Source organism: Epithele typhae (assembly GCF_022376455.1).
Source record: "Epithele typhae strain CBS 203.58 chromosome Unknown BXZ73scaffold_66, whole genome shotgun sequence".
NCBI classification, from domain to species: Eukaryota; Fungi; Basidiomycota; class Agaricomycetes; order Polyporales; family Epitheliaceae; genus Epithele; species Epithele typhae.
In genome coordinates, this window is record NW_025954257.1 from 28,599 (window position 1) to 54,377 (window position 25,779).

Here is a 25,779-nt window from a genome sequence, read left to right on the forward strand (position 1 = left end):
ACTTGATGGGGATGGTCAAGGGGTGGTCAAGGGAGGTAGGTCGACGATCTCGCAGGCTCATATTGGATTAGATAAGATCTGTCTCTTGAGTCTTGAGTCATGTAGTACTGAGTTGCGTCCAACCTCTGACCACCAGCAGCTTCTTTAAATAATACCGCATGTCGCTTTTCTGTAGCATGTCCATCACAGCTATAGACTTGTTTCCCCGCTCAATCATGGATCAGCGCGGCGGCTCGTACCTTCAAGTTCAAGGCTTGGTGCTTCGGAGACCTTGACTGCGTTGAAAGGGTTCCCCCGATCGCTCTTCCTTCTCGTCCTCGCTCTCTGCATCTACTGCGATGTGCCACGAAGCAACTTTCAGTGGATTCCAGAGTACGGCAAACCGAGGCCAGCTTGTTTGTCACGGAAAATGAGCAGTCATCTCTCATCACTCCCTCTCATGGGACGTCTCGAGGGAGGCGGGTGCCGCAAGAAATAAAACGGTGACGCAGATGTATTCAAAGGCAGTGATATTTCGAACTCTGTACATAAAACTATTTTCGAATCCGGCTCGTACAAGTCACCCTTGCAAACCTCCTTGCTCGCATGGGTTGTCAATGGGCATCAGCCGCATACAGCTGGAATTCCCATGGCAGTCGTTGCTGGCCCCCGCTTTCGCCGAACCAAACGCGGCGCAATCTGCATGTGGCGTAGATTTTGACATACGAGACGTGGGAGTAAGTACCACTGGGGACTTGGGAGCGGTATTGGTGGGCGTTCGCCGTCGATCCTTCGTCGTCGTCGTCGTCGTCGTCGTCGTCGTCGTCTGCTTGGGCGAGAGTGGCGGAGGAGAAAGATGAGAGACGGGCCGCAAGGTTGAGGGAAATCGTCGTCCACGAAGTCAAAGGGCGGCTGGAAGGTGGCGGGAACTCGAGCGGCAGAAGTAGCAGCGGAGGGCTCGCTAATTTGAGCCTCGGCTGCTTCTGTGCACGGTTATCAGCAACTGCGCGCGCACCGAACGGGAGAAAAGAGACCGACATGCAGAGTTCTCGCGCCTCGTGCAAGGGCACGCGGCATGATCGTGCACACACTTCCAAGGCGCACCGCCGAGGTACATAGCAAGTATATCTAAATATCAGCAGGATTCTGTTTCCCCGGTTCTGGTTCTCTAACCACCCACACCGTCCCGTCCCCCTCTCCGTTGGATAAGTTGACTGTCACAGTGTACCCGAACGTAGCACGGCGTCCATGTACGTTGGAACGCGGGAATATGACAAGAGACGAGGCGCACCTGGAACGTGGCGCATCTGACGATGCCTTCCCTGCCAAGCTGGTCGACAAGTCCGACCTCGAATGCCCACTCCCTGCCCATGTTGCGCACTTGTAGGTGGATCCAGGGATGCTTCAACCCGAGATGGCTGCTTGTATGCGCCCTGCCGCTCGAGCCGGATGAGACGCGATCTGGGGGGCATCTGATGAATGTCGTGCGCAGTGTTGGCGACTGGATGTGAAGGACGGTTTGGTCGAGGGTGTAGTCCGGTGAGGATTGCTCTGCGTTCTTTTCTGGCTCACTTGCAACGATCAGCGCTCGAGGCAGAGCGGGCGCCGGCGCGGAGGTTGCATCGTTGAGGAGGCAGATGAAGGAATCGGATGGTAATGCCTTGTCTGCGCGCGAGGCGAAGAGGCTGAGTGGGTCGCTGCCCGTCGAGGAGAACAGGGAGACGAGAGCGGGCTGGACGGCTAAGGAGAACATGGGCGTCGGGAGGAGAGCCGCGCCTGAGCCACTCGCGCTGCGTGGGCGCTTTCTCGCGCTCCTTCCGGCCCTCCCGGCTCCCCCTCCTCCCACTGTTGCCGCTCCTCAGACCGAGCTCGTTCGCACGCCTCTCGGCTTTATTAACACCAGAGAGGAAACAGCTTGCCAAGACCCTGCAATCCACCGAATGCAGCTGCCATTCTTGTCTTCGTCCTGGCCTCAGCACCGGCGCGAGCATGCGTCCGCGCAACGGTCTCCTAGCCTTGAGGCAACCCGTCGGCGGAATACACAGGTCCGCAGCACGTTTTGCGAGTCCTCCTCAACTCACGTTTCCCCTTACAGGCCTTGAACAGTAGACCGGGCTTCCACTGGCCCCGCTTTCGCGTTCGACTCGCCCGCCCCATGCGCTGCGTTGACTCGATGAGAATGGAGCAAGAACGTCTCTCACAGCCCTGAGCGGCGACCTGAAGCTTCTGGCCGATGTCGGAGTGCCAATATTCGTGCTACGGCTGCTCGAAGTGGCAGCCAGGTCTGCGCCCGCATACTTTTGTGGGCGCGCCTTGAGAGCTATGTGGTGGGTACGAACGCTTTGGCTGCCCGTCGGGCGAGTCATAGACCGCGCGGCGCTGGCCGAGAAGCACGTCATCGTGTGTTGTTTCTCAGCATTATTTGGCTGTTGGCTGAATGCCACAGACGTTTTGCCCAGCCGTGTCCACGGACCCCCGGAAACAAGCTGGCCATTTTCTGCTTGAAGAAAGGAATGGGGTCGTGCGTGTGCTCTCGTATTTTTGTTAACGCCGCTCACCCCCTGCTATTGTAGCGGTAACGACTATCTTCTCTGACAATAAAGGCCTGCGTCTGCAAAGCGCCCGAAGTACAAGGCGGCCCCCGACGACCAGTGGAAGCATATACCCACAATTCTCTCCTTTATTGCAGCTTTTTTGTGGGACTCGAACCAAGCAGCGGTAGTTCGAGAAGCCCTAGGAACGCCCCACGTGTTGCCGGGGTGGCCACCGCCTCCTCTTGACTCACTTGATGGTGCGGACCTCAAAGCCAGGCCACAAGGCAGACACGACCTGGTGTGGCGTAGACATCCCGCTCGTCCATAAATTCCGCATCGCTGTCCGCCACTGAAAGTCCTCCCGCCTTTTCAACTACTTACCACCACCGTCCCGCCACTCCATACGAAATGCCCGGCACTCCCACTCGCCCGAACCCTGACCTGGAGGGCTTCTCCTCCGAAGACGAAGCGACTGGTGCGTCGTTGATTGTTATAGAAGTCCTGATAACAATAAGAGCTCACTGCGGTCATCAGCAACGCCTGGTCCCACCATACCTCCACTCACTGGTACGTGGCAACGCTCGCCACACCGTTGAGACAATAAGCTGATGACGTGACCAGCCTTGTCCCCGAGCTTCTTGTGCGATATTGTGCTCCTTGCATACGTCCTAGTGCGCTGACAATGGAAAATTTGTAGCGGGAGCATTCTGAATCTATCTTTGAATTTGTTCAGATGGTCTCTGTTTGACGCCGCGCCGCGTACTATTCCTTCGTGTGGAGACCTAGCACCGTCTGCACCACGTGCTCGTACGCCGCTCTAATCCGTGCGTCGATTCTGCAATGACTGACCGACCTTTTTCAGTCGTAGCACCACCGCCTCCGCCGCACACGCCTTACCATAGACCAAATCGCCACTACGGAGGTTACCGTCGGGTTCATGAACGTCGGGCTACCCCCTACCCTCGGACTCCTTCCCATCTTTCCGTGTCTCAAGAACGTCAAGAGGTTCTCCCCGCACGACAATCTCGCCTTCCTCCCTGTGACCAACACTCTCCATCTCCATCTCCCCCGCCCGTTGGTTCATCCCGCCTGCCACTCCCTTGGGAGAGAGCCTGGTATGATGTTGACCGATCGTACGGGGCTGCCCGCTCCAGCCGCCCTACGCCGACTCGGCAGCCTGTATCCCCCCCGCCTGTTGCCTCTTCGTCCCGCCAGCCTCCTCGTCGACAGGGTGCCTTCCATGCAGACTATCCCCCTCTTTGGGAATCAGGTAGCGGCATTCCGGAAACACATGTGACTGAACGCAGCCGTGAATGGCTGGAACTAGAAGAGGGTAAGCATAATTCACCTGATCTCGTGCATCCGCGTGCTCATCATTGCATCCTGTTGGCAGACTTCGCAGAGAGTGTAGGACCAGTGGTGTCCAATGCTGTCAAAGAAGGAATCATTCAACTTCTTCTTCGGCACAAGAAACAGAGAAACTTTTGCGAGAACGAGCTGAACAAACTCACCGATCATGAGATTGTTCGCAGTTGGGCCCAGCGCCGATGGGGAATGTACTTGAAGGCGCTGGAAGGCCCGACTCGATTCCCTTCACCTCCACGCGCGGACGATGCGGCCGACCACGATGGCGCTCCTCAGCCGGAAGACTTCGACTACCCCGAAGCCCAGGACGATGAGGACCTGTACGAGCCTGCCGTTGCACCCTCGCCGCAGATCAGCCACGTAGTCCCTGCCGCTGTAATTTCGCCGCGGATCGGTAACCTCGTACATGCGACCTTCGAGCGCCGCGAGCAGGACGACGATGGACGGACGTACGCCGGGTCCCCTTCTTCCCGTGTCTCTCCCGCGTCCTCTCCCGCCCCTTCCGTCGCCCCGGGCCCTGTCCCTGCTGCTCCCCTTCCCGCCGCTCTCATCACCCCTGCCCCGTCGCGCGAAGTCACTCCCACACTCGCCGCAGGCCTCTCCGCCCACTCCACTCCCACCCTCGCCACCAACCCCTCCCCGTCAACCTCGCGCAAGCGCGCGCGCGACCCATCTGACGAAGGCGACGACGGCAGGCTCGCCGACACCGAGCGCAGCCCCGGCGACGCCCGCGCGCACAACCTCCGTCGGCGCACCGCGGGCACCGGCGCCTCGTTCACCGCCGCGCGCGGGCCCCGCCGTTCGCAACGCATCGCGCGCAGGTCCGGAACGGCCGCAACGCACGCACCGCAGCCGGCGTCGACTTCGACTGCGCCCGCGCGCCCGCGCTTGGCGATCGACGGGCCGGCGCACCTCCGCGCGTCGTCGTCGTCGATGTCTCCCGGCCACTCGATGGGATCGCGCCCGCCGTGGGCGGTGCGTGCGCGGCAGGAGCGGCTGAGGACTGCGTCGTTGCCTGCGCGCGGGGCGACGGAGGAGCAGGAGGAGAGGGAGGTCGAGGCGGAGGTCTGCGCCGGGCCTTCTACCCCCAGGCCTGCTCCTATAGAGGCGGAGGCAGAGATGGAGGTAGAGGCGGGGCCGTCGATGGTGCTGCGGTCACGCAAGCGCGCTCGGGCGCAGGAGGAGGACGAGAAGGAGGACGAGAGCGAAACGATGGAGGACGACGAGGACGACTACGAGCCGCCCCGCAAGCGGAGGAGGGTCGCGAAGAAGGACGACAAAGGCAAGGGCAAGGCGCGGGACGACGGCAACGACGAAGCCGACGACGACGACGACGACGACGACGCGGAGAAGAAGTCGCCTCCCAAGGGCCGTCGCGGTGGCGGACGCCGCAAGGGCAAGAAGGTCGACAAGGGGAAGGCGCGCGCGCTAAACTGAGCGGGTTCTTGCACCGTCACTCCACGCCCTCGCGATGTCGCCACTAGCCCTCGCCTGATTCTTCTACATCCTAGCCAGCCGCCTGGCGCGCTCAACCCCCGCGCCGTATACCCGTCCTACAGACCACCCCGACACAATACCCCCTTCTGAACTCTTCCGTCGTCGTCGTCGTCCGCACCTCAGGCCTCAGGCCGTCGACCTCTCCTCCTCTCGTCACATTGTTCTCCCCATCTTGTTTCTCTCGCCCTCACCCTCACCCTCGCCATCACCCTCGCCATCGCCCTCGCCCTCGCCATCACCATCGCCTTAGCCCTCGCTCAGTAGCCTCTCTCCTATACCTTCTTCTCCTTCAACCAGAGCTCTCGTGCCTTGCTCCGGATCTCGCCTTCGCCTTCGTTGTTTCTTTGTTTGGATTGTGCCTCTCCTGTGTTCCTCCTTTCGTTTCTCGGGTTTCGTGTCTCGTGTCTCGGTCCTGCGCTCTTCGCTTTGTACGCAGGCTATAGTAGTGTACTGGCTCGCGTTGTAATGGCTCGGCTGATCTGGACATTTCCTGTGGCGTGTACGCTTTGTATAATGGCACTCCTGGCTTGTGTTGTGCTGCTGCTTCTCCACTTCACTCGAGTGCTCTCCCCAAGTGCTGAAACCAAGACGCAGCCCTCTCTTCATAGCCCAGTCGTGCAAAGGGGTGAGCAAAGCAAATTATACAGCGTATATCGGACGAAGCAAAGTACAACAAGAAGACGACATGTATGTGTATGGTCAGACTGTCCACTCTATCCAATCTGCGCGTTCTGCACAGATTGCGGTAAAGTGATTAAGGAAATATTTACTCAATCTACGGGGGCGAGAACACTCCTAGAGCTTCAAGACCCAGTCCTCGATCTCGCCCCACACCGTGTCCCGCACGCGCTCATCCCACCAGCCCATCATGAGGACGTCGTGCGGCGCGTCGGGCACCCAGACCGTGTGCACCCCGACGCCGTCGCGCTCCATCGCGCCCACGAGCTTCGTCACCTCGCGCTCGAGCCGCTCCGCGTCCCCGAGCACGACGCACGCGCGCGGGAACTCGGAGAACAGGCTGAGCCCGCGCGGGCTCGCGATCACCGGGCGCTGCAGGCTCGTGGGCGAGCGCCCGTCGCTGGTGCTCGCCGCAGACGACGCGAACGTGGGCGGGCCGGTGACGAGCCCGGCGGGGACGGAGAAGCCGAGGACGGGCGTCGCGGGCACGGGCGTCGCGGGCGCGGAGTCCATCGTGCGCAGGAAGCGGCGCGTGTGGGTGTCCATCTGGGCGATGGTGAGGTCGGCGACGGAGGCGGCGAAGGCGTCGCCGTAGAAGGCGGTGAGAACGCGCATCGACGCGGGGGAGACATAGGGGGAGTGCATCGTCTCGAGTGGGTTGTGGCCGAGGAAGGTGCGCTGGAGGAGAGCGCGGGGCTCGGGGGTATCGACGAGGTAGTCGGTGTTGGCGTGCGGGCGCGGCAGGTACGAAGATGGAGTTTCGGGGAAAGCGTGCGCTGGGGGCGGGAGTTAGGACACGAGGGAGTAAGAATTAGGTCTTGCTTACAAGGGTCGCAAGAAGGCGAGAGAAGTAGTAGAGCGTGCGGAGGAGGGAGCAAGCCCTCGTCGCGAATCCATCGTGCGAGTGCAAGGACGAGGTTTCCACCTGCACTGTCGCCAATGAGAACGATCTTGCAGCCTAGGTTGGCAGTCTCCACCGCGACGCGAGCGTGGATTTCGTCGTTCTCTCGTTTGTTCTTACTACGCTCCTGGTAGTCTGTGGCATTGACTGTCAAGTAATCGCTGAGAACCTTGATGGCTTTTCCTGACTCATCCTCCTCTGCCGGTTTCGCCTTGTCGTGGGTAACAGTCACCTTCGTGGCGTGTCTCTGATGGCGCTGAACTATGTGTGCATACACCGCTGCGGCGTCTTGTACTGCAGCAGGGAACGGTGCGTGTTGTAGGAGTCGGTACTCGACGGCGTGTATCTCCGTGAACGCCTTGTCCTATCAAGCCGGTAAGGACTCGCTGTGGTCTCGAAAGATTGGGACGCACCTTCATTAGCCGGGCAGGTATCTTGGATGTGCTTGAATTCTCGTGTGCAGACATATGACAATATCCTCCACCGTGCATAAATATACCAATGACTGGCTCTTCTGCCGCACTCTCGATATCTACATTGAGGGTATCGTCTGAGCTCGTCTCAGCAGCCGGTGAACACGGTTCATCGTCGGGACAGCTCGGAATAACTGGGGACGGGGATCAATGCACTTCGCACATGCAAGACGACGACGCTCATAGTGAGAACGCTTACTTTTAGGTCGCTCCTTGGGCCACACGAAGCATCCCACGCGCTTGAACGGCACCTGGGAATCCACGATGACGCCACTACGTAGCCGCTCTGGGAGAGGGTCGACCCATTCGAAACGCGTGTGCTTGAGGGAGCGATTGCTGCATGGAGCGTCTGGGTCGCGGACCCCCCAGGTGACGCCGGCGAGCTCGGTGACCCGGTAGACGCGGCGAGTGAAGTTGACGGAGATGCAACACTTGATGGACCAAGAAGGGCGGGGACGACGGCTGCGGGGCATGACACCGTAGTAGGCGGCCCACCAAATTCCGAGGATGAGGGTGGTGAAGAGCCTCTGCGCGACGTAGAGCGACTTGAGAGGCTCGCGAGCGTAGGGCATGTCATCTTGGTATGCCTGCTTGGGAGGGGCCATGGCGTGTAGAGGCCGCGTCGTGAGGGTCGTGAGGGATCGTGTATGAGGCAGTCGTGTATTGGAGTAGGGAGGAAGGTGGGGAGGGATTAGGGAAGGAGAGAGCGAGCATGGCGGACGCTTGTGTGGGGGCAGTGGGGGTAATATCCTCGCTCTGACGTCATACCGGAGAACATACGCGACTGCGCCACTTCCACAACAAGTACACACAACGCCCCCAGAAAGCGCGGAGGCCGCGATCGCCGATCGAGCGAGGCGCTGTCGTCACTTCCGTCGCCTGCGATCTTGCGAAGTTGCGATGGACGCCGTGGGCGGATAAGTACACGGCTCGTCCTCTCTCCGCCCCGTCTCCCGCTCTCCCCCACTATACACCCACGATGGCCGGCCCGGTGCACGTCCTCGATAATGACTACCTCGCCATCTCTCTTCTCGTCACCGTCGCCTACCAATGCTCGGCTTTGCGATTGCGTGGACGTTCCAGGTCTCGATACTTCTTTGCCTTTTCGTCGTACTATGCTCATCTTCTCCAGTTCGACAAAATCACCGACTTCACTGGAGGTAAGCCCGACAGTTCCATACTCACGGGGCATCAGGCTGACATTCGTGCGCGCGTAGGATCAAACTTCTTCATCCTTTGTACGTCTGCGACTGTCGCCGTAGACCCATGATGTGTATGTTAAAAACACGGATTTCAGCCCTCCTAACGCTGCTCCTTGGACAACACTTCGCGGCCAGGAACATCGTCACTAGTGTTTTCGTCATGATCTGGGCCGCTCGTTTGGCAGGTGGGGCTAGATCCGACCGGTCGCCATATGGGTCGCTGAAATGCCTACGACTCGCTCAGGTTTCCTCCTTTTCCGCGTCTTGAAGACAGGCAGCGACACTCGGTTCGATGACATCCGGTCTCATTTCTTCAAATTCTTCGGTGTGTCCAGCCTCGCTTGATCCATGATGACACGGACACAGGTCGTTGACGGGTTCAACATTGACAGGCTTCTGGGTGGGTGAGTGATGCATCAAAATGGGCCATTGGCGCACATGGATGGACTGATTCACACGTCACCAGGCCAGATCATTTGGGTCTGGGTGGTGTCTCTACCGGTTATCGTCCTCAACTCGCCCAAGGTATCGAGCGGTGTAGCTCCCGCCTTTGGAACCGCCAGCGACATACTCGGAATCCTCATCTGGTCCGTTGGCTGGCTTATAGAGTCCGTCGCCGACTTGCAAAAGTACCGCTACAAAGCGTCTGGACCCCCGAAAGAGAAACTCATCGACGTGCGTCACTGTTAGCTCCCAGTCGATGCACGTCGTACGGTGGCTCACTTTGCTAACAGTATGGTCTCTGGGCGTGGTCGCGTCATCCTCCGTATTTTGGCGAGTAAGTAGCCGAGATCTCGTCATAGGATCTCTACCCGGCTCACGATCTGCATGCGCAGGATCCTGTGTTGGTGGGGCATCTGGACCCTCGCCGTTGCTCCAAGCGTCAGTGGAACAGTCAGCCCCGGAGCGCGGGCTGCGCAACTGGCCGCGCTTGTGTCGCCTCTGTTCACTATGGTGTACGTAAACAGCTCCTGCGTATGTCCGTCCATCATCACTCACCAGGTATTACCCAGTCTGCTCCTGTTTGGCTCTGGGGTACCCACCGCCGAGAAACCCGCGGCGCAGAAGTATTACAAGATGTCGTACCCCGACGATGACTCTGGCACAGACAACGACTTCCACGAACGCCAGCCCCAGAACGCGGCGTGGGCAAATTACCAGACGTATCGTGCACAGACGTCGATTCTCGTTCCGATGCCTCCAGCTTTGTATCGCGTGCTCCCGCGCTGGTTGAAGCAGACTGTGTTCCTGGACTTGCCGATGTACGAGTGGGTTCCAGGAAAGGGACAATGATACATCTAGGTGTCGTGTTTGTGGATTTTCTTATATCTGCCTGAATGGAGACTTTTGATGACGTCATCAACTCTCTAGACTCGAGCTCGGGTATTAGCAGCATGTAGAACACGTTGTATTAGCCACCCTCTGGTGCGATTCAGTATATTGCGACAGTCATTGACTCCCAGCAGGCCCCCGAGCTTCTGGGCCCAGCATAACCCCCTTGAGCAAATCCGCAGCTGTCATCATTCGAATGAGTTCGGATTCGGAGGCGTCCTTGCCATGGAAGTACTCACCAATCTCCCCAATGGTATAAGCAACACACTGGGTATGACAACATGGAGTGAGCGGGATGATGCTGAGGTCCGCGACCCGCACGTTCTTCGTCCCATACACCCTGAGCTGCGGGTCCACGACTCCGCCCTTGTCGCGGGGCAACATCGAGCACGTCCCGGTAGCGTGCCAGCTCGTTCCCGAATGCTTCTTGAGCCACTCCACGAGCTCTTCGTCGGTCTGCACGTTAGGCCAGGACTGGTTTCGGGCTCTGATGACGCCCGAGTGAGATGCGTGCACAGAAGACCAAGGGTGTGTGTGCATACTGAGAATAGAGGCGAGGGGTTCAGTGCGCAGCACCTTGCGAGCGATCTTGAATTCCGCGAGAAAAGCGAGTGCATCTTGTGGTCGGAGCTGAGTGGAGCACTAAGAAATATGCACTCGTGTGTGCTCACCGACGTCTTCTTCGAAGCAATGAGGATCGATCTCTGGGACGCTGAGTGGGTCGCTGGAAGCAATGTGCTGAAAACGACCGGTGTTGGTGATCCCCTTCAACCTCAGCTATGACGCTCGCGGCTCACCACAGTGCCCCTAGAGAAAGGTCTGTGCACAAACACGTTCAACGACATGTACTTCCCGCCCGGGCGTGGCACGCCTGGTTCTTCGTTAATTCGCGGCTCCCGTACAATCTTGCGGAATGCTTACTCGTTCTACCACGAAATGACGGGGCCGGCAGCAACTCGAAGGACGGAACGTCGTTCTTGTAGTGCTTTAATTGCTCCGCATACTGTTCTGGCAGTCCCGGGACGCCTTCTCCGGAGGGAATCTTCTCGACGATCGCCTTGGCACACTCGGGGTCCACAGCCGACAGGCTATTCATCGACAAACAAGTCGTGCAGAGAGTATACAGCCCTTTCCCCTCCTCGCTGTAGATACCGTCAGCTGCCCATCACAAAAAACATAGACCAAACAAGACGTACAGTAGCTTAACTTGTTCCGCATCCACAAGGGGGTCGCGGAGCGGATCGTGGGTAACCCACTTCTCCGGGTCTCTCGTTTCTGTCGCCTCTGCGATGAGCCGAGCGACTTCAGCACGGACAGATAACGCAACGCACCATGGACCACACTCGCCATCAAATGTTCCTGCAGGTTCGTGCCTACGGCGGGTAGATCCACCTTCGTTTTGATACCGCACTTTTTCAGGACGCTGGTATCGCCGATGCCCGACAGCTCCAGAATTTGAGGAGATTGAATAGTCCTATGCAAACCGCAACAAGTAAGCGCTGTGACGCATGATAGGCAGACAGCTGAAGCCTACTGACCCTGCGGATAGGACAACCTCGCCTTTCACCCGGACTTCATGCCGTACTCCATCGATGCAAAATTCCACAGCCTCCGCGACGGCACCATCGGGGCCATCTACGAGCTTCATACGTGAGACGCGCGCATTCAAAACGACTTTCAGATTTGGACGTGAGCCCGCAGTACGCAGGTAGTCCTGCAGTTCGCGCTGAGTGCCGAAGTACGCCCAAAGGGTGGAACACAATGGATGCTTACTGCTGCCGAAGATCGCCTCATTGTGTGCGGATCGACAGACATGGGATCAATCTCCACGTTGTGCATGCCATTGCTCGCCATCGCCTCGGCGAAGATGGTATTCCACCCGGCTGTATCTTTCCGTACGACAGGGCGATTGGGCCTAACCACTGTCATTTGACGTTCCGCAGAAATGGATGCCTAATGACTGACCTTGCGAACCGTACATCGCTTGAGGAACCAATAGCTCGCGTGGTATGGACATGTCTTGAAGTGGTGGAATCAACCTGCGTAGCGATGAGCACCACCATGCGCGGGTGCGACCAAACGCACCTTTCCACTTTGATGGAGTATCGCTGATGGGTCTCCCAGTTCCATCCTGGTTACCAAGTCGCTCCCAAGCTGAAGAGACGAGATGAACATCTATTCAGCATCACCTAGAACGTTTCTCACCGTCAATATCCTCTTTCGTCGGGCGATTCCACATACAGAAATTCCCCGCAGATCCTCCTCCAAGCACTCGGGGTCTGTTGTATCCGAGCGCGTCAAAATCTGGCGTCTGAGAGCCAGATATGTTCTCCTCACCGTGGCCACTGCATTATCACGCCGTGAGCATGTGCCTGCGGGATCTACGCGGACATATCAGCTCCTATCAGTTGGAAGCGCAGGCCGTGTGAGACGCACTGTCTCGAAGCCCCAGTCATGCTCTTTATGGCCAAAGAACTTGCGCTGTTGCGCTGGGAGATCTGTATCGTCACTGTTCAACGCCAAGCTCATCGTCTACGTCGCGATGGCAAGTTTACAGAGTATAGGATCGTTATCAGGGCTTCCTCCTGCTTCAAGGACGAGCACGGTCTGTCTGTGTCTTCTGAGAGCCGAGTAGCGACGACTAGGCCCGCTGTACCTCCCCCGATGACGACATAGTCGAACGATTGCCCCGAAACTTGGTCTATGTTCGCGAGGCAAAGCATGCTAAGGGTGGTGCAGTGGAGTCGGGCGTGAGAGTGAAGATTACAGGAGCGTCCGATTCCTGGTCAAAAATCAGTATCACAGTCGGGCGTGAGAGCAGAAGCGCATCTCTTACTACAAGCGTGGCGTTTGTGTACACGGTGACCATCTACACATCGAATTCGTTGCTATGAGCGACCATACATCCTGGATATATGTGGAGCATGTATATCCTAGCATGATGGCGTCTCTATCCAGAAGCATTCCAAGGTAGGAACTCGAGAGGCCTCAACTGGGCGGGAAGCCCGCTCCACCAGTCTTTCGCAGACATTAACGACCTGTCTTGTTGTTTCACCTGGTGCGAACTCGTCAGGGTGTGGCTCGACTACAAGGTAAACATTCAAGCACACCTTCTGTACGGCGATGAAGCTGTCGTCTGCGCAGCGAACGAAGAACGTTTTCATGGGTTTGTGTAGAACGCCACTCCAGCATGAGGCATCTGGTCCTCCAACCAGAGGAGCGGGCACTTCGGTCACTTCGTGAATCTGTAGCGACTGGTTCGTGCGAGACGGGCGATGAGGGGTTGCTGGTGACACGCTTGTCAGAAGGTGGTCCGCGCTTGCTACTATCATAACTCACTTGGTGCGCAATGCCACGATGCAATGCCGCAATCTCAGCTGCTGTCTGTTTCCTAAAGTCAACTTGGACTGTTCAATGGTGATTAGAGGAGCACGGCGCTGAGCGTGACCAGCCTGCGGCCGGCGAATGTCCTAGAATCAGATGACAGGTAAGCGTCGTGCCGATCCGAAGCTTGTGTCGAACACCTACTTTGTTGACCATCATAGCTCGCATAACAGACACGAGAAGGTTCCCTCCTCTCAGAGCCAACGCGTCTCGAAGGGAAGCAAAGTTCGCATCTTCTGGTACTCTCTGTCAGGTAAATCAGTACATGGCCTGGACCCGCAATCGGCCATGGACAAACCATCTTCTCAGAAGCGAAAATCGAACCGGAGTCGATGTCGTTCCGCTTGTTCTTCTCAAGCATCTCAATGACACACACTCCGGTTTCTTTCACTTGGTCAATGAGGGTGTATTGCAGTGGCGACGGGCCGCGATATTCGGGCAGTAGCGACGGGTGTACATTCAATCTTCGCGACGGTTGTACGCGTCCGAGCAACGACCGAGAGAGAATGCGTCCGAACGACGCCGTCACAAAGAGGTGGTTTGATGGTGGCGGTCTTCCCGGGTCCGAGTAGACGTAGTCAACGAACGGCGAAGGAGCCTGCGCTGAGTCAGCGACATTTGGGTGGCCGAGTAGATGTGAGATTCACCTCCCACGATCTGAACGCCTTTCGTTCTTGAGGGATCGTGTGGACCTGTAGCCCCGCTTCTTGCGCGAGTAGTTTGAGAGGTGCTAAGCAATGAACTATTAGCGGATGGACGAGAAGTCACAACTCCTCACGAACATATTGACAAGACGGACCTCGACGGCCGATCTTCATGTCAGGCTGCGTGACAACCTGAATGTCCTGCCATACATCTGCGTGAACCCCCATACGTCAGCAACACGTGTGTCCCCCGAAGGTTGAACTCACCTTGGCTTGAAGCAATTGCTGCATAACAACACACGAGAATTCGTCACGTCCAAAGAAAAGGACTTTGAACGGCTCTGACGTGGCCGTGGAATACGCGCGGGCGCGAGCATGACTCAACCAGCGCCACGAAGTGCATGAGCGACGCGCATATAGCATGGCGGTCGTCGCTGCCGCTGTGGTGACGGTCCGAGTGAAAGAGGTGGGAGGGTGTGACTTGGGCGAGACGTGACGCGACGCGAGCGTGAGCGCACGCGTCGCTCACTTCAACTTGCCATAGACGGCATGTTCCGCCTCCCGCCCTGATGGCGGCATCCCCCCGGATCTAGAGTTAACACATGTCTTGCTCCGGACGCCCTCGTCGGCGACGTGCAGGCGCGTCCCGGGCTTCTTAGCTCGCCGCACCCCGCACTCTCCCCCGCAGTCTCCCTGCTGCTTCCGCCTGCGCTCCTCCGCTTCCACTTCCACCCACTATGCCTCTTCATACCAAGCTCACGCAGTTGCTGGGATCGCGTGTGAGTCTGTTGAACTTGCACACTCTGCACCCGCTGATCATAGCACCGAAGTCCGTGGTACAGGGCGGTATGCAATGGTAAGACCCGCTCGCGCAAATATGAACTTCATAAAGTCTAAGCTCGCGTCTCTGAAGGGTTGGCCTACCTCAACTGGCAGCAGCAGTTTCGAATGCGGAGGACTGGGTGAGTACTATCATAGGTGTTTTGTCTCTGCGCATGTGGATGTGGCGTACGGTCGATGGGATACGACTGTCCGGCTCGTAGGTGCAGGAACGGAACCATATGGGTTTGCCAGCCTATGCGCTATGAGATGGTTGTCGGGTGGAGCATCATGGTTTTTGGATGGCCCGGGCCATACATTATTGGCATGTATCACCATGGACATTTTGTCTGTATGCTACCAGTTCGAGAGTCTGTATGATACCCGAGACTTCTCGCATTCCCTATAGTGGGAGCTGCTAGTGGGAGCGGAGTAGGATATGGAGCGATGATTTTTGAACGCTTTCGTTTGGGTACGGATGGGCTATCGGCGTATCAACTTCCGGACATATTTGAATCACCTCCATATCTTACAATCATACGTTGGTGGAACTCACAATATTCTGCAGGCATCCTTACTGCTCTTACTCAGCCATCCCCGCTGCGCTCCGAGATGCCATCCGGGATACGCGCAAAATGACAAGCAAGCCCTTCGGTGTGAACATCACCCTTCTTCCCAGCATCAACCCACCCGACTATGAGGGCTATGCTCGCGTTGCTGTCGAGGAGGGTGTCCGGATATTCGAGACCGCGGGAAACAACCGTACGTTGCCGGCCTGTGTGCCCTCCATGCTCTCGCTAACATCGCCACGACCAGCGGGTCCTCTTATCAAGTTCTTCAAATCTCAGGGATGTATTGTGATCCACAAATGTACAACAATCAGGCATGCGAAGGTGTGGACGAACATGCGCACTGGGCAGAGTTTAATCTGACCACGAGGACATTTTGATAGTCAGCAGAACGTATGGGCGTGGACTGCCTCAGCATCGATGGCTTTGAATGTACGTCCCACACGCCCGCCAGCAGTCCATCTGACCAATTATGTCGTGTTCAGGTGCTGGACATCCGGGTGAAGACGACATCGGCGGCCTCGTGCTTGTATGGTCACATCTTGCACCTCGTCACGCCCGCGTTGCTGACCACAATGATATACGTCCCCAGCTCGCGCGCGCGGCACAGGAGCTGAAGATACCCTACATTGCCTCGGGCGGTGTCGCGGACGGCCGGGGACTGGCTGCGGCTCTGGCGCTTGGAGCATGTGTGCGTCGTGTGGCTAACTGTCCCACTTGCCTATTCGAGCTGACAATTGAACCTCTCTTGCAGGGTGTGAACATGGGTCCGTCCGGGCTTGTCATTTGGACCGGTCTGTGCATCCTGACGCTGATGATCACTCGTTCTAGGAACGCGCTTCATGTGCACGGTCGAGAGGTGCGCCGTTCCCTCAGCTACCAATCAATGTCGCCCGCTGACCGCTTCCCCTCCTCTTACGTAGTCCAATTCACCAGAACATCAAGGACAAGATTGTGGCCTCCTCCGACAGGACACGGTACACATCTTCCGCACGCTCCGCAACACCGCACGCGTCTTCAAGAATGCGGTTTCGACCGAGGTCGTGCGATCGAGCGCCGCCCCGGCGGTGCCAAGTTCGAGGACATCCGCGACCTCGTTCTGGCCAACGGGGCCGCCGGGTGTACGACACCGGCGACGCCGACGCCGGCATCTGGAGCGCGGGCGTCGTCGTCGGGCTCATCAAGGACTGCCCGCCGTGCGCGGAGCTCCTTCAACGCATCGAGCGGGACGCCGAGGCCGCTATCGAACAAATGGTGGCTCTCCGGGCTCCGAAGGCGAAGCTCTAAGTCTCAAGCCACGGCGTCGGACGTCGGAGCTGGGAGCTCGGACATTGGACATCGGAGGAACGCGGTACCGGCGCAGGAGCGGAGTAGCTTGGTTTGGATCTGTATGAGCGGCGTATAGAGGCACGCAAGGGGCCGATACCCGACGGGATCAATCACACCGTGACTGTTGACCATTGCCTCCGTTGTGCACAGTGCCTTTCGTGGCATCGCGCGCCTACAAGTGACCCCAAGAGCGCGCAGGGAAGCACCCAGCTGGAACCTGCGAAGCACAGTGGGATCCCAATCTTGTCGCGAAGCGGATTGTCGCAGCAGATCCCATCGCACGCCGCGCGCACCTGATTCCGCCGCCGCTCGCAAGGTTCCTCCGAGCTCCTTCTCCATTCTTCTGGCAGGCGCGCCCACAGCCTACCTAATCCGACGCTCGACGTTTTCAAACAGCCCTACATAGTCAAGCCTCCATCACCCCGGTGCCTAGCCTCGCGACTGACATCATGGCGTGACAGTCGCTCACAAGATCCATGGCGCGCGCGACTGGGGAGTTACCGCAGGAGGCCAGGAACGTCGAACAATGGAGGACACCGGGGTCCGTGCCTTCAAAGTACCCCCGCGCGTCTGCGCTATGTTATCGTCGTGCCACCAGGCCCCAGGCCGCCACGCAGTGGCCACGCCCTCGTCGGCTCGAACCACGCAGCGGGAGCGGTGCGCCCGGTGGACAATCGATTTTCGCTCGTCGTCCACGCTCCAGCCGAGCGCGGGCCACGACCTCGACGCGTGTCACCGTGCACGACGCAAGGCCTCGCAGACCCCGGGCCGCAGCCATCGAATTCGCGACGCGCAGGGCCGGGGGCGACTCGTAGGCACGCTGCAGCGCGGGGATCTCGATCCCGCACACACGCAGAGGGTCCGCCCAGGGTCCCCGAACGAGCGAACAAAGAGCCCCTCCGGCTCCCGCGCGCGCTCCGTGGAACGCTTCCGCCGCGCGGGACGTGATCGCGGTGGGCGATGATCTTGCGCAGGCCTGCTGGACGCAGTCGGCTAGTACGTTTCTGGGCGTGGGCTTTGGCAGTGCCGGGGCTGAAGCTGAGCGTCGGTCATTACGCGCACCGGCATCGGATCTCGTTCGAATCGATGCGCGGGGCAGGGACAGGTAGCGACACAAGCACTCGACGTCGGTTCTGGGTCCACACGCGCACAAGAGCAGACGGCTCTCAGATTTGAGCAATGCATTGTCGACGTCGCGGTTACGAACAGGCACGAGGGCGAGATGAAGCACCCCGGCTTAACCACGGCGGGCGACCCTGTACGCAGGCGGACAATGACCGGCACCAGAAGGCAGGGGAGAGTTAACGGAGATGCATTCTAGGTACTTATAAATCTCTCGACGGCGGTAAGCTACACACTTCGCAGAGACGACAACGATACAGAGGGTTCGTACTGTTACATGACTTCTTAAGGAATACATCCTGGGGCCCAAAAAGGAGGCGGTTGTATGAACAAAGAAGGCAATAAGTGAGTACAAACTTCAGGCACCAAATGGCGTCGACGCGGGGCGCGACGACGGTGAGAAGAGGAGCAGAGGGTGTGAGAGAGGACATTCGTGAAATCGATACAGGGGGTGAGGAGGAGACAGTCGTGGGTATGCGGCGAGCGACCGTCCGGCAGATCGTCGACGCAGAGCGTCCGGCATCGTGAGCGTTATGGTCATGACCGTAAGCGCGATCCGAGAAAGGGGCGGAGGAAGGGGGAGCGCAATGTCGGATGGATGGGGATGGGCACGGGGTGCGAAGCGCGGTCCGAGACGACAGGACGGAGGACATGGAGACGCACTCATTGCGCCGTCGGCTGTGCGCGAGGAGCGGCGGGGATGGAGTAGCGACGGGTGTAGACGGGTTGGCACGGGAGCCGGTGGACGTCCTTCGGCGGCGGGGCGTTGGGGTCGCGGGGAATGAGGCGGTAGGGATGGATGATCGCACGCAGGCGGCGGCGAGTCTCCGTATCGCGAAGGCTGATAGCAAGCTCGCCGTGGCGAGGTATGCGCGGTCGGAGCGGAAGTTGACGAGCTTCTCCTTGATCGGCTGGTTGTTCTCGTCGACCATGTCAGGGGGAAGAGGGAGGACGAGCATGGCATCTGCGTCCTCGAAGCGGTCGGAGAGGATGCATCGGTACTTGTCTGTGGGCAGGTAGGGGTGGTGCCGACGGTCGGTGCGGCCCTGAATGGAGCCGCGGCGGGCCGCGGAGAGGGAGGTGGATGCGGATGCGGAGGGATCGGTGGGCGAAGAGGAGCGAGAGGTGGTCGTGCATGAGGAGGTCGTGGAGGTGATAGAGCACTGGCGCATGCGCTGAGTGCTTTCGTTCATGTTCGTCTCGAAGGGCGCCGGGATCTGCACGGGGGGCGGAGTGAGCAGGGAGCTCGGAGCAATGCATGAGTACAATGACGCACCGAAAGCCCGAGGGGATTAAGATTAGCGTTGGAGGTAGTGTTGGGCATGATGTTGCTATTGGGGCGGCGACGGATGTTGAGGAGACCAAGAGAGCTGAGGGGCGGGAGACTTGGGCGGGCAGTGTGGGCGGAGGACTTGGGCGAGGGGGTCCTTGAAGCGGGCATCTTATATTGTCCGGGGGAGGGGAGTGGGGTAGATTGCGTGACTGAGATGGTGATGGAAACAAGACGCCGGAGTGACCACCTGGGTACCGATCGGAAGGCGCTGCCTTTATTATCTAGGAAACGGTGGGTATAACGGGAGACGGGGCCGGGACGAGCGAGAAAGGAAGGCGAGGGAACGAGGTCTTGGCCCCGCAGGCAGGCTATCCTTTATAGAAAGGCGCGCCTGCAGACCGTTGTCTCTGCACATTGTGCGAGCGAGGCGAGAGAGTACTCAATGCCACTGCAGAGGTACGCGCTCGTCCTTTGTGTGCGTAGCGAGTGCAGGAGGGCAGTCGGCGTGCCCGAGGAGGGGACAATTGGGCGGACTCACACGTTGTTTACCCCTGTTTGCGGCTCGCTAAAGTCCTCCATGACTCCAGGCGTGCGTCTTCACAAAAGAAGGCTAGATGGGAGCGTATGCATTGTCTGCGTCGTGTCCGATGGTTACAGCCGGGTTGTCGCGAATGTAGTCGTCTTCCAATGAGCCAGGGTGCAAGGCAGGCCATCGTTGGCAGAGGAGGAACAATGCGGGCGCCCATCCTGGGAGCCTGAGCCTTGCACCAAGCGAGCACGTGACGGCCACAGAATTTCTGGCGCTGCTCTGTTCTCAAGTCTCGAGTCTTTGTCCCTCGCCTACTCCCAAGTCTCGCATCTATGTCCGAGGCCACGCCCAAAATCCAGATTGTATGTGTGCCCGGACGAAGCAGGCAGACAATGAACTCATCCCTATCTGCCTGTGCTACAGCTCAAGGGCCCGAATGGTCTCGTTGACTTGACGGCAGCCACCTTCCAGATCCACGACGAGTCGCACACAATCGGAAATGCCCTCCGCTGGATGCTCATGAAGAAGTATGTCGAAGCCTTTCCGCATTGTTTGCTGCAACAGGTCCCGACGACATTGTCACTGACGGCATCCCCAATTGTATGCAGCCCGAAGGTGGAGTTCTGCGGCTACAGGTGCATCTTGTCTCCCTTCTCGTCCCTGGCGTTTTCCTCCCTTTCCTGTCCTCCACCTGCTCTCCCGCGCGCCCTCGTCACTTCTTTCATCCGAGATCTGAGCCTTGCGCCTCTTTTGTTTTGCCGTTTCGCTCGTCCTCCCGCGATCCAGACGTCGTCCGTCTTTTGTGCTCTCCACGCGAGCTCAATTGTCTCCCCGAGGCGCTCATAGGTCATTACGTCCACCCTGCCCGTTCTCCATATCCCCACGACGAGCCCAAGCCCGCCTATTCTCCTGCGCTCTCCATCTCTCGCGCGTCACGGGCTCCTGCTGACTCCCACTTTTCTCGTCCGCAGCGTGCCCCATCCGTCTGAGAATCATATCAACGTGCGCATTCAGATGTACGGTGAGTCCTCGCCCTCGTCTTGTCACCCTCCTCGACCCCTTGTTCATTTTATGCGTCGGAAATGCGTAGATAAACTCTCTGCCCTCGACGCTTTGCTCAAAGCCCTGGAAGATCTCGACGGCCTTTGTGTCGCAGTCGACGAGGCGTATCACAAGAGCCTGCGGAATGACAAGTATGAGCACTGGGATGAAAAGAGTTGAAGGCTCGTCCGGTGCTAGGATTCGGTAGACGGTACGAGCACATATCACCCCTTGTATAGTTGCGCCATTTTGTTGTATCTTTATTGTTTTCACTCTGCCACGTTCTTCTTCATGGGAACGGTTTACGTCACAGCGCGTCCCTGTTTGTGCTCTCGTGAGTACGTTTCCTCTCGGAGGTGAGTATACGCGCTCAATTCCTTCCTCGACATAGTGCGTTTTCTAGTTGTCGGAGTAACGTCGGGGTATTCCGGGACGTCGAGCGAGTAAGGAAACATACGCCGATGATCACTCTCGCACTGCGCAAAGTGACCGGTCGTGGTTGCTTAGCCTCATGCCATCTCAGCCTAGGATCAGTCTATCCTTGGTCGTTCGGCGTTATGTAGTGCATCGGTTCGTCCCTCGGCAATTGCACACTCCTCTGCGTAACGTTGTCTGACGTTCCCGGCCCTCAGTCAGACACCCATGCCAATCCAAACACTCCAGCTAGTCCATCGGTTATGGTCACTCTCATAGTGTATCGGACATACATACCCTTCTGCAGATGCTTACCAGTTGCCGCCAGAATCCGCTGGTCCACCAATCGCTGCACCTCCGATCGTCCCGCTCGTCAATCATCCTGGACTTCAACGTACCATAATTCTCTGCAGTTTTTTCTCTGGCAGATCTTGGCCTGCGATAGTTGTTTACCACTCCCAGGCTCACCGCCTGCGGCTGAGATACTAGTACATGGTTTGTCGCGGCCTACAACATTCGACACTTGTTTATACCTATAGGTGAGCACCTCACTTCGACCGCATGATGGAAGCCACATCTGACACATACATAGCATGAAACACGCATCGCGATTCCGAAGATGACAATTTCAATACGTCGCAGCGCAGCGCTGACTCTTACAAACCGTTCTACCCTACTTTCCTTTTTTGCGGAGTGCGGTATACTTACACTTCCCGAAGAGGGCGTCTTCGAACACGTGTATAGTGGAGGACGGACATAGAGTGCTGCGGGTATCCCATGACAACACCTACGAGTATGATGCGCCTTCCCCAAACACGAAACAGGAGATCGTCGAACGCGCATCTGTACTATCCGGCGATACGCATATACCTGTGAGCGGCACCGGCAAGGCCAGACAATTCCACGATGCGCGCATCTGACCACTTTTTAGCAGGGTTCCAGTCTCGGAAGCGCAATCTGGCCTTCCTCGAGGACTACCGCTGGCACGGGCTGCGCGCGCAGAGCCCGCACTTGTGCCGATACACCGATGCTGCACGTCAGGGGCGCAGGCCGCCCAGAAGATGCCTGGAAGAAGCTGGGTATGTCCTCATTCGCCCACCTTCTAGCCCGCGCCGCGGGTCTCGTCCGCACCACCCTTCCCGCGCTCCTCGGAATCCTTCTATGTGCCAATCGCCGAGCAGCCGGCTGAAGCAAAAATACGGCCTCCGATGCGTATTTGAAGGTGGAGGGGCTGACGCGGGCTCAGAGGCGCACCGACCCCACTCCCTCCTGACTTCTCGTCTCTCGCCTTCGCCTCTGCGGACGCAATGTCATCACCCATCCCAGTCTCCCTGGGTAACATGAAGACGAGGTCGGAGGAGAAGCTGACGGAGTGGTCTCACGTCAACGCTGCCGAGTGCGCACCATCCTTGGGGCTAGCATCTGAGCAGAGAGCGTGGAGGAAGATGGACATGACAGTGCTGCCATTGATCACCATGATGTATTTCTTGTCGTCGCTGGTATGTCGTTCCCTTTGGTCTTTTTAAATAATTCCGAGCGAACCCCATGCAGGATCGCTCGAACATCGGAAATGCAAAGATTGCAGGTTTGCAGCATGATATCGGTATTACGACCAACCAGGTACGACTTGTCTTCCAATTTAAGTCGTCGCTCAGTGCCTGACATCACGGGATTGCAGTATAGCCTGGCCCTCACGATTGCGCTCATGTGAGTCGCACGTATGTTACATGCACTCAGTGCAGATGGGATGACATCAGGACGCAGACCTTACGTGCTTGTAGAAGTCCCGGCTAATATTGTCATGTTGGTGAGCGCAACCTAACTCTGTTCTTCTGACTCGTGGGTCTGAACCTATCCCTTTAGCGGATCGGTCCTCGCGTATTCCTTTCGACGCTCGTCACACTGTGGGGTGTGGCATGTACACTACAAGGTTTGTTTACAGACGGCGTTCCGTAGTTTTGTAGCTCATGGAAAGCGTATTTGCAGGGGTCGTTCGCGATTACCCTGACCTGTTGGCTTGTAGGTTTTTCCTAGGTTTCTTCGAAGGTACGTAACGTGTGTTTCATATCAGGCCGATCACTGAGACATGGAAACAGGAGGGCTACCTCCCGGTGTATTTTTCTATCTCGCTTCGTTCTATCCTCGACGTATGCTACAGTTCCGGTATGTGACTCTCTCGCACTCAATGGCAGTGAATCTTCGATGGATCAGGGTGCCGTCTAGGATGTCAATAATGTTCTCAGCTTCGGCTTTCGCATCCGCATTTTCCGGTCTGCTCGCTGCGGGGATCCTGAAGATGGATGGTGTCGGGGGAAGACCCGGATGGGCGTGGGTCTTCATCCTAGTGAGTGCTATCGTCGTGATCGATTCACGTTAGTCTGAACTCGGTTCTGTTAGGAGGGCCTGTTTTCCGTTCTTTTCGGAGCCATCGTGTTTATCCTACTCCCAAACAGCCCCAGCTCAGTCTACACTCTCAACCGGGAGGAGCGAGATATCGTCACGTTGGCTCTGTTCGGCGACGGAATCCTGGACATGAACGAGCAGACGAACAGGGGCCGAAGGTCCTGGCGTGAGCTGGGTAGATCCGCCGTTCAGCCGCAAGTCCTGCTGTTGTGTAGTGCAGCGCTGTTCAGCGGTGAGTGGTGGTCATAGTGTTGCATGCTCGTGCGGGTGCTGAGAGTTTACAGGGATTACCTTGTCTTCGCTGTCTTAGTGAGTTGGTCGCGCTTGTGGTTCTTCTCATAGTAGAATGCTCATTTTATTTTGCAGTTACTTGCCGAGTATCGTTGCCGCAGTCGGATATGAGGGCACTCGTGCTCAACTCATGAGCGTCCCTCCGTTTGCGGTTGGTGCAATTTGTGCGTGGCATTGTATGGTCTCGCGAAAAACGACTTAACAGTTGGCTTGGGTCGTTTTCAGTGTCGATATCCACGGCAATCTGGGCGGATCGGTTCGCGTCGCGGGGGGCAACGGTCATCTTTTTCTCCCTGCTGTCTACTGCAGGGTTCGCCATTTTTCTAGGTGAGCTTCGATACTAACACGCATTTTGGCACTAGTTGCGAACCCCGACTTCGTTCACAGGGCTTTGGGAAATCATGCCCGCTATGGCTCTCTCTTCCTGGCTGTACCAGGCACCTACAGCATCGTGGCGCCCCTCGGGACATGGATGGCGAACAACACAGCTCCACTTGTCCGCCGCGCGACATCCGTCGCTCTACTCACGGCATGCGGGAACGCGGGCGCAATCCTCTCGACGTGGCTGTACGGCACGCTCTCCCCGGCCCCAGCGTACACCGCAGCCACCATCACGCTGCTGGTGCTGCAGGTGGGAATCCTTATTTGTGCGGCGACAGCGTGGGCATACCTGGCGTGGCGGAACCGGGTAAAGGCAAGGCGACGGGCAGAGGTGCGTGTGGACGAGCTGGGCACGATGCCGTCCGCACAGGAGATGTCGGACGAGAGCATTTGGTTCCAGTATGTCATGTGAGGTGCTTCTGTAGCATAGTTGTGGATGTGGGGTCCGCGAAATCAACTTAATGAGCTTGTTGCCTGGAGTCATCGACCCAGTCACGTGATGAATGTAGATGACCGGTTCGGCTCGCCCTTCGCGCGATCGGGTTCGACTCGGTTCAAATGGCTCTGTGGCTCGTAGTGCGCTCGTGCACCACTGCACTCGGACTTTATGCAACTCCTTCTACACTGTTGATCCCGTCATAGCCCTTCGCGCACAAGTACAACCAGCGGCTACAAATTGTTAGCTCCCCCGGACGACTACCAAGGCTCTCTGGATTGCCCCATCCGCCCTTCCGTTGACGCTATGGATACGCTCGGGAGCAGGAAACGGAGAGCTATGTGGCTGGACGCCCGAAGACGGTACGGTTCTGTCATTACCCCACAATCACCTCAAGAAGGCCGGCGGCTGTTGGTGCTGCGGGGAGAGATGGATGTGTTGCATTCTGAATCGCGTGGCGGACGGCCGACGAAGAGGAATGCTCGGATCGTGTAGCCACAGCTCCTCGGAGAGTTTCCCAGACTACCACTGCCTCGTCAAACCTGCTGCAAATGCCAGGAGAACAGGGACATCTCCGGGGCAAATTCGGCTCATTGGTGCAGAGCATCAAGATGGATCATGGCGCGGTTTGTGGAACGGCGTTTCGACGGCGGTCTTACATAGTAGAACTCGGTGAGTGCAATATCCAACCCCTTCGTATGGCTACCGAGACGCATCACAGTATTTGGTCCATTCAGCACCTTCCTCATCCCGTTAGTGGGATCGACGTGTGGTTACATACCAGGGCTCGGGTAAGCAATCTTGCACTCCACCATTACGGGATCATTTACGGCTTTTTCGAAGACGACACGAATGCCGGACTAGGCGTTTACTCTCCTTTCTAGGGTTCGACTACATATTCCAGGCCGTCTGTAACATATGTTACTAACAAACCGACCCTCAGACGCCATTTGTAACACGTGTAAGTAACATGTAACTAATTCGAAATGTAATGAAGGTCTAGTGCTGCGGAGAATAGCCCTACCAGTCCCCATCCTTAGTCAAATCGCTGTCGGAATCCTCATCATCGGACGTAGACAGCCAGATTCGTGCAGCACCCACAGTAGAGACGCATCATAGCACGCAGACGACACCAGGCGACCCCTCTGAGGGTATTCCAAGGAGATGGGGAGACCACAATTGC

General features: G+C 57.7%; 10 protein-coding genes across 10 annotated transcripts; 5 read left to right on the forward strand and 5 right to left on the reverse strand.

The window, feature by feature from the left end:
• Positions 1 to 593: 593 nt before the first annotated feature.
• On the reverse strand, positions 594 to 1,732 carry BXZ73DRAFT_92339 (uncharacterized protein; the record flags this gene model as incomplete). Its single annotated transcript, XM_048026333.1, has 2 exons — positions 594 to 962; positions 1,271 to 1,732. 2 exons carry the CDS (start codon positions 1,730 to 1,732, stop codon positions 594 to 596), a joined length of 831 nt encoding a protein of 276 aa, XP_047873636.1.
• A 1,189-nt stretch (positions 1,733 to 2,921) lies between these two features.
• BXZ73DRAFT_105468 (uncharacterized protein) lies at positions 2,922 to 5,315 on the forward strand (the record flags this gene model as incomplete). The annotated part of the gene is made up of 6 exons (XM_048016266.1): positions 2,922 to 2,988; positions 3,048 to 3,080; positions 3,135 to 3,184; positions 3,382 to 3,587; positions 3,821 to 3,846; positions 3,907 to 5,315. The coding sequence occupies 6 exons, from the start codon at positions 2,922 to 2,924 to the stop codon at positions 5,313 to 5,315; spliced, it is 1,791 nt and encodes a 596-aa protein (XP_047873637.1).
• An 855-nt stretch (positions 5,316 to 6,170) lies between these two features.
• BXZ73DRAFT_53321 (alpha/beta-hydrolase) lies at positions 6,171 to 8,032 on the reverse strand (the record flags this gene model as incomplete). Its single annotated transcript, XM_048020980.1, has 4 exons — positions 6,171 to 6,829; positions 6,880 to 7,318; positions 7,368 to 7,561; positions 7,627 to 8,032. The coding sequence occupies 4 exons, from the start codon at positions 8,030 to 8,032 to the stop codon at positions 6,171 to 6,173; spliced, it is 1,698 nt and encodes a 565-aa protein (XP_047873638.1).
• Positions 8,033 to 8,406: 374 nt separating this feature from the next.
• Positions 8,407 to 9,922, forward strand: BXZ73DRAFT_105470 (uncharacterized protein; the record flags this gene model as incomplete). Its single annotated transcript, XM_048016267.1, has 9 exons — positions 8,407 to 8,587; positions 8,645 to 8,665; positions 8,725 to 8,814; positions 8,874 to 8,954; positions 9,022 to 9,033; positions 9,096 to 9,304; positions 9,364 to 9,407; positions 9,466 to 9,585; positions 9,643 to 9,922. The coding sequence occupies 9 exons, from the start codon at positions 8,407 to 8,409 to the stop codon at positions 9,920 to 9,922; spliced, it is 1,038 nt and encodes a 345-aa protein (XP_047873639.1).
• A 156-nt stretch (positions 9,923 to 10,078) lies between these two features.
• On the reverse strand, positions 10,079 to 12,684 carry BXZ73DRAFT_80774 (GMC oxidoreductase; the record flags this gene model as incomplete). The annotated part of the gene is made up of 14 exons (XM_048023340.1): positions 10,079 to 10,603; positions 10,633 to 10,699; positions 10,759 to 10,768; positions 10,883 to 11,049; positions 11,158 to 11,245; positions 11,293 to 11,435; positions 11,500 to 11,687; positions 11,735 to 11,876; positions 11,927 to 12,000; positions 12,047 to 12,115; positions 12,203 to 12,272; positions 12,299 to 12,342; positions 12,398 to 12,493; positions 12,517 to 12,684. The coding sequence occupies 14 exons, from the start codon at positions 12,682 to 12,684 to the stop codon at positions 10,079 to 10,081; spliced, it is 1,851 nt and encodes a 616-aa protein (XP_047873640.1).
• A 227-nt stretch (positions 12,685 to 12,911) lies between these two features.
• Positions 12,912 to 14,412, reverse strand: BXZ73DRAFT_92342 (Formyltransferase; the record flags this gene model as incomplete). Its single annotated transcript, XM_048026334.1, has 9 exons — positions 12,912 to 13,016; positions 13,072 to 13,206; positions 13,301 to 13,368; positions 13,395 to 13,431; positions 13,490 to 13,591; positions 13,644 to 13,943; positions 13,993 to 14,087; positions 14,145 to 14,201; positions 14,253 to 14,412. 9 exons carry the CDS (start codon positions 14,410 to 14,412, stop codon positions 12,912 to 12,914), a joined length of 1,059 nt encoding a protein of 352 aa, XP_047873641.1.
• Positions 14,413 to 14,726: 314 nt separating this feature from the next.
• Positions 14,727 to 16,664, forward strand: BXZ73DRAFT_92343 (putative 2-Nitropropane dioxygenase; the record flags this gene model as incomplete). Its single annotated transcript, XM_048026335.1, has 11 exons — positions 14,727 to 14,768; positions 14,820 to 14,845; positions 14,903 to 14,955; positions 15,400 to 15,570; positions 15,625 to 15,701; positions 15,761 to 15,809; positions 15,863 to 15,906; positions 15,970 to 16,068; positions 16,132 to 16,144; positions 16,209 to 16,236; positions 16,301 to 16,664. The coding sequence occupies 11 exons, from the start codon at positions 14,727 to 14,729 to the stop codon at positions 16,662 to 16,664; spliced, it is 966 nt and encodes a 321-aa protein (XP_047873642.1).
• Positions 16,665 to 18,491: 1,827 nt separating this feature from the next.
• On the reverse strand, positions 18,492 to 19,269 carry BXZ73DRAFT_105473 (uncharacterized protein; the record flags this gene model as incomplete). The annotated part of the gene is made up of 3 exons (XM_048016268.1): positions 18,492 to 18,578; positions 18,638 to 19,045; positions 19,105 to 19,269. 3 exons carry the CDS (start codon positions 19,267 to 19,269, stop codon positions 18,492 to 18,494), a joined length of 660 nt encoding a protein of 219 aa, XP_047873643.1.
• Positions 19,270 to 19,962: 693 nt separating this feature from the next.
• BXZ73DRAFT_105474 (RBP11-like subunits of RNA polymerase) lies at positions 19,963 to 20,851 on the forward strand (the record flags this gene model as incomplete). The annotated part of the gene is made up of 4 exons (XM_048016269.1): positions 19,963 to 19,992; positions 20,054 to 20,265; positions 20,602 to 20,651; positions 20,721 to 20,851. The coding sequence occupies 4 exons, from the start codon at positions 19,963 to 19,965 to the stop codon at positions 20,849 to 20,851; spliced, it is 423 nt and encodes a 140-aa protein (XP_047873644.1).
• Positions 20,852 to 22,425: 1,574 nt separating this feature from the next.
• On the forward strand, positions 22,426 to 24,572 carry BXZ73DRAFT_53290 (MFS general substrate transporter; the record flags this gene model as incomplete). Its single annotated transcript, XM_048020971.1, has 12 exons — positions 22,426 to 22,584; positions 22,637 to 22,705; positions 22,764 to 22,792; positions 22,850 to 22,892; positions 22,949 to 23,015; positions 23,072 to 23,131; positions 23,182 to 23,248; positions 23,309 to 23,429; positions 23,483 to 23,724; positions 23,834 to 23,943; positions 24,005 to 24,106; positions 24,142 to 24,572. The coding sequence occupies 12 exons, from the start codon at positions 22,426 to 22,428 to the stop codon at positions 24,570 to 24,572; spliced, it is 1,500 nt and encodes a 499-aa protein (XP_047873645.1).
• Positions 24,573 to 25,779: the final 1,207 nt, after the last annotated feature.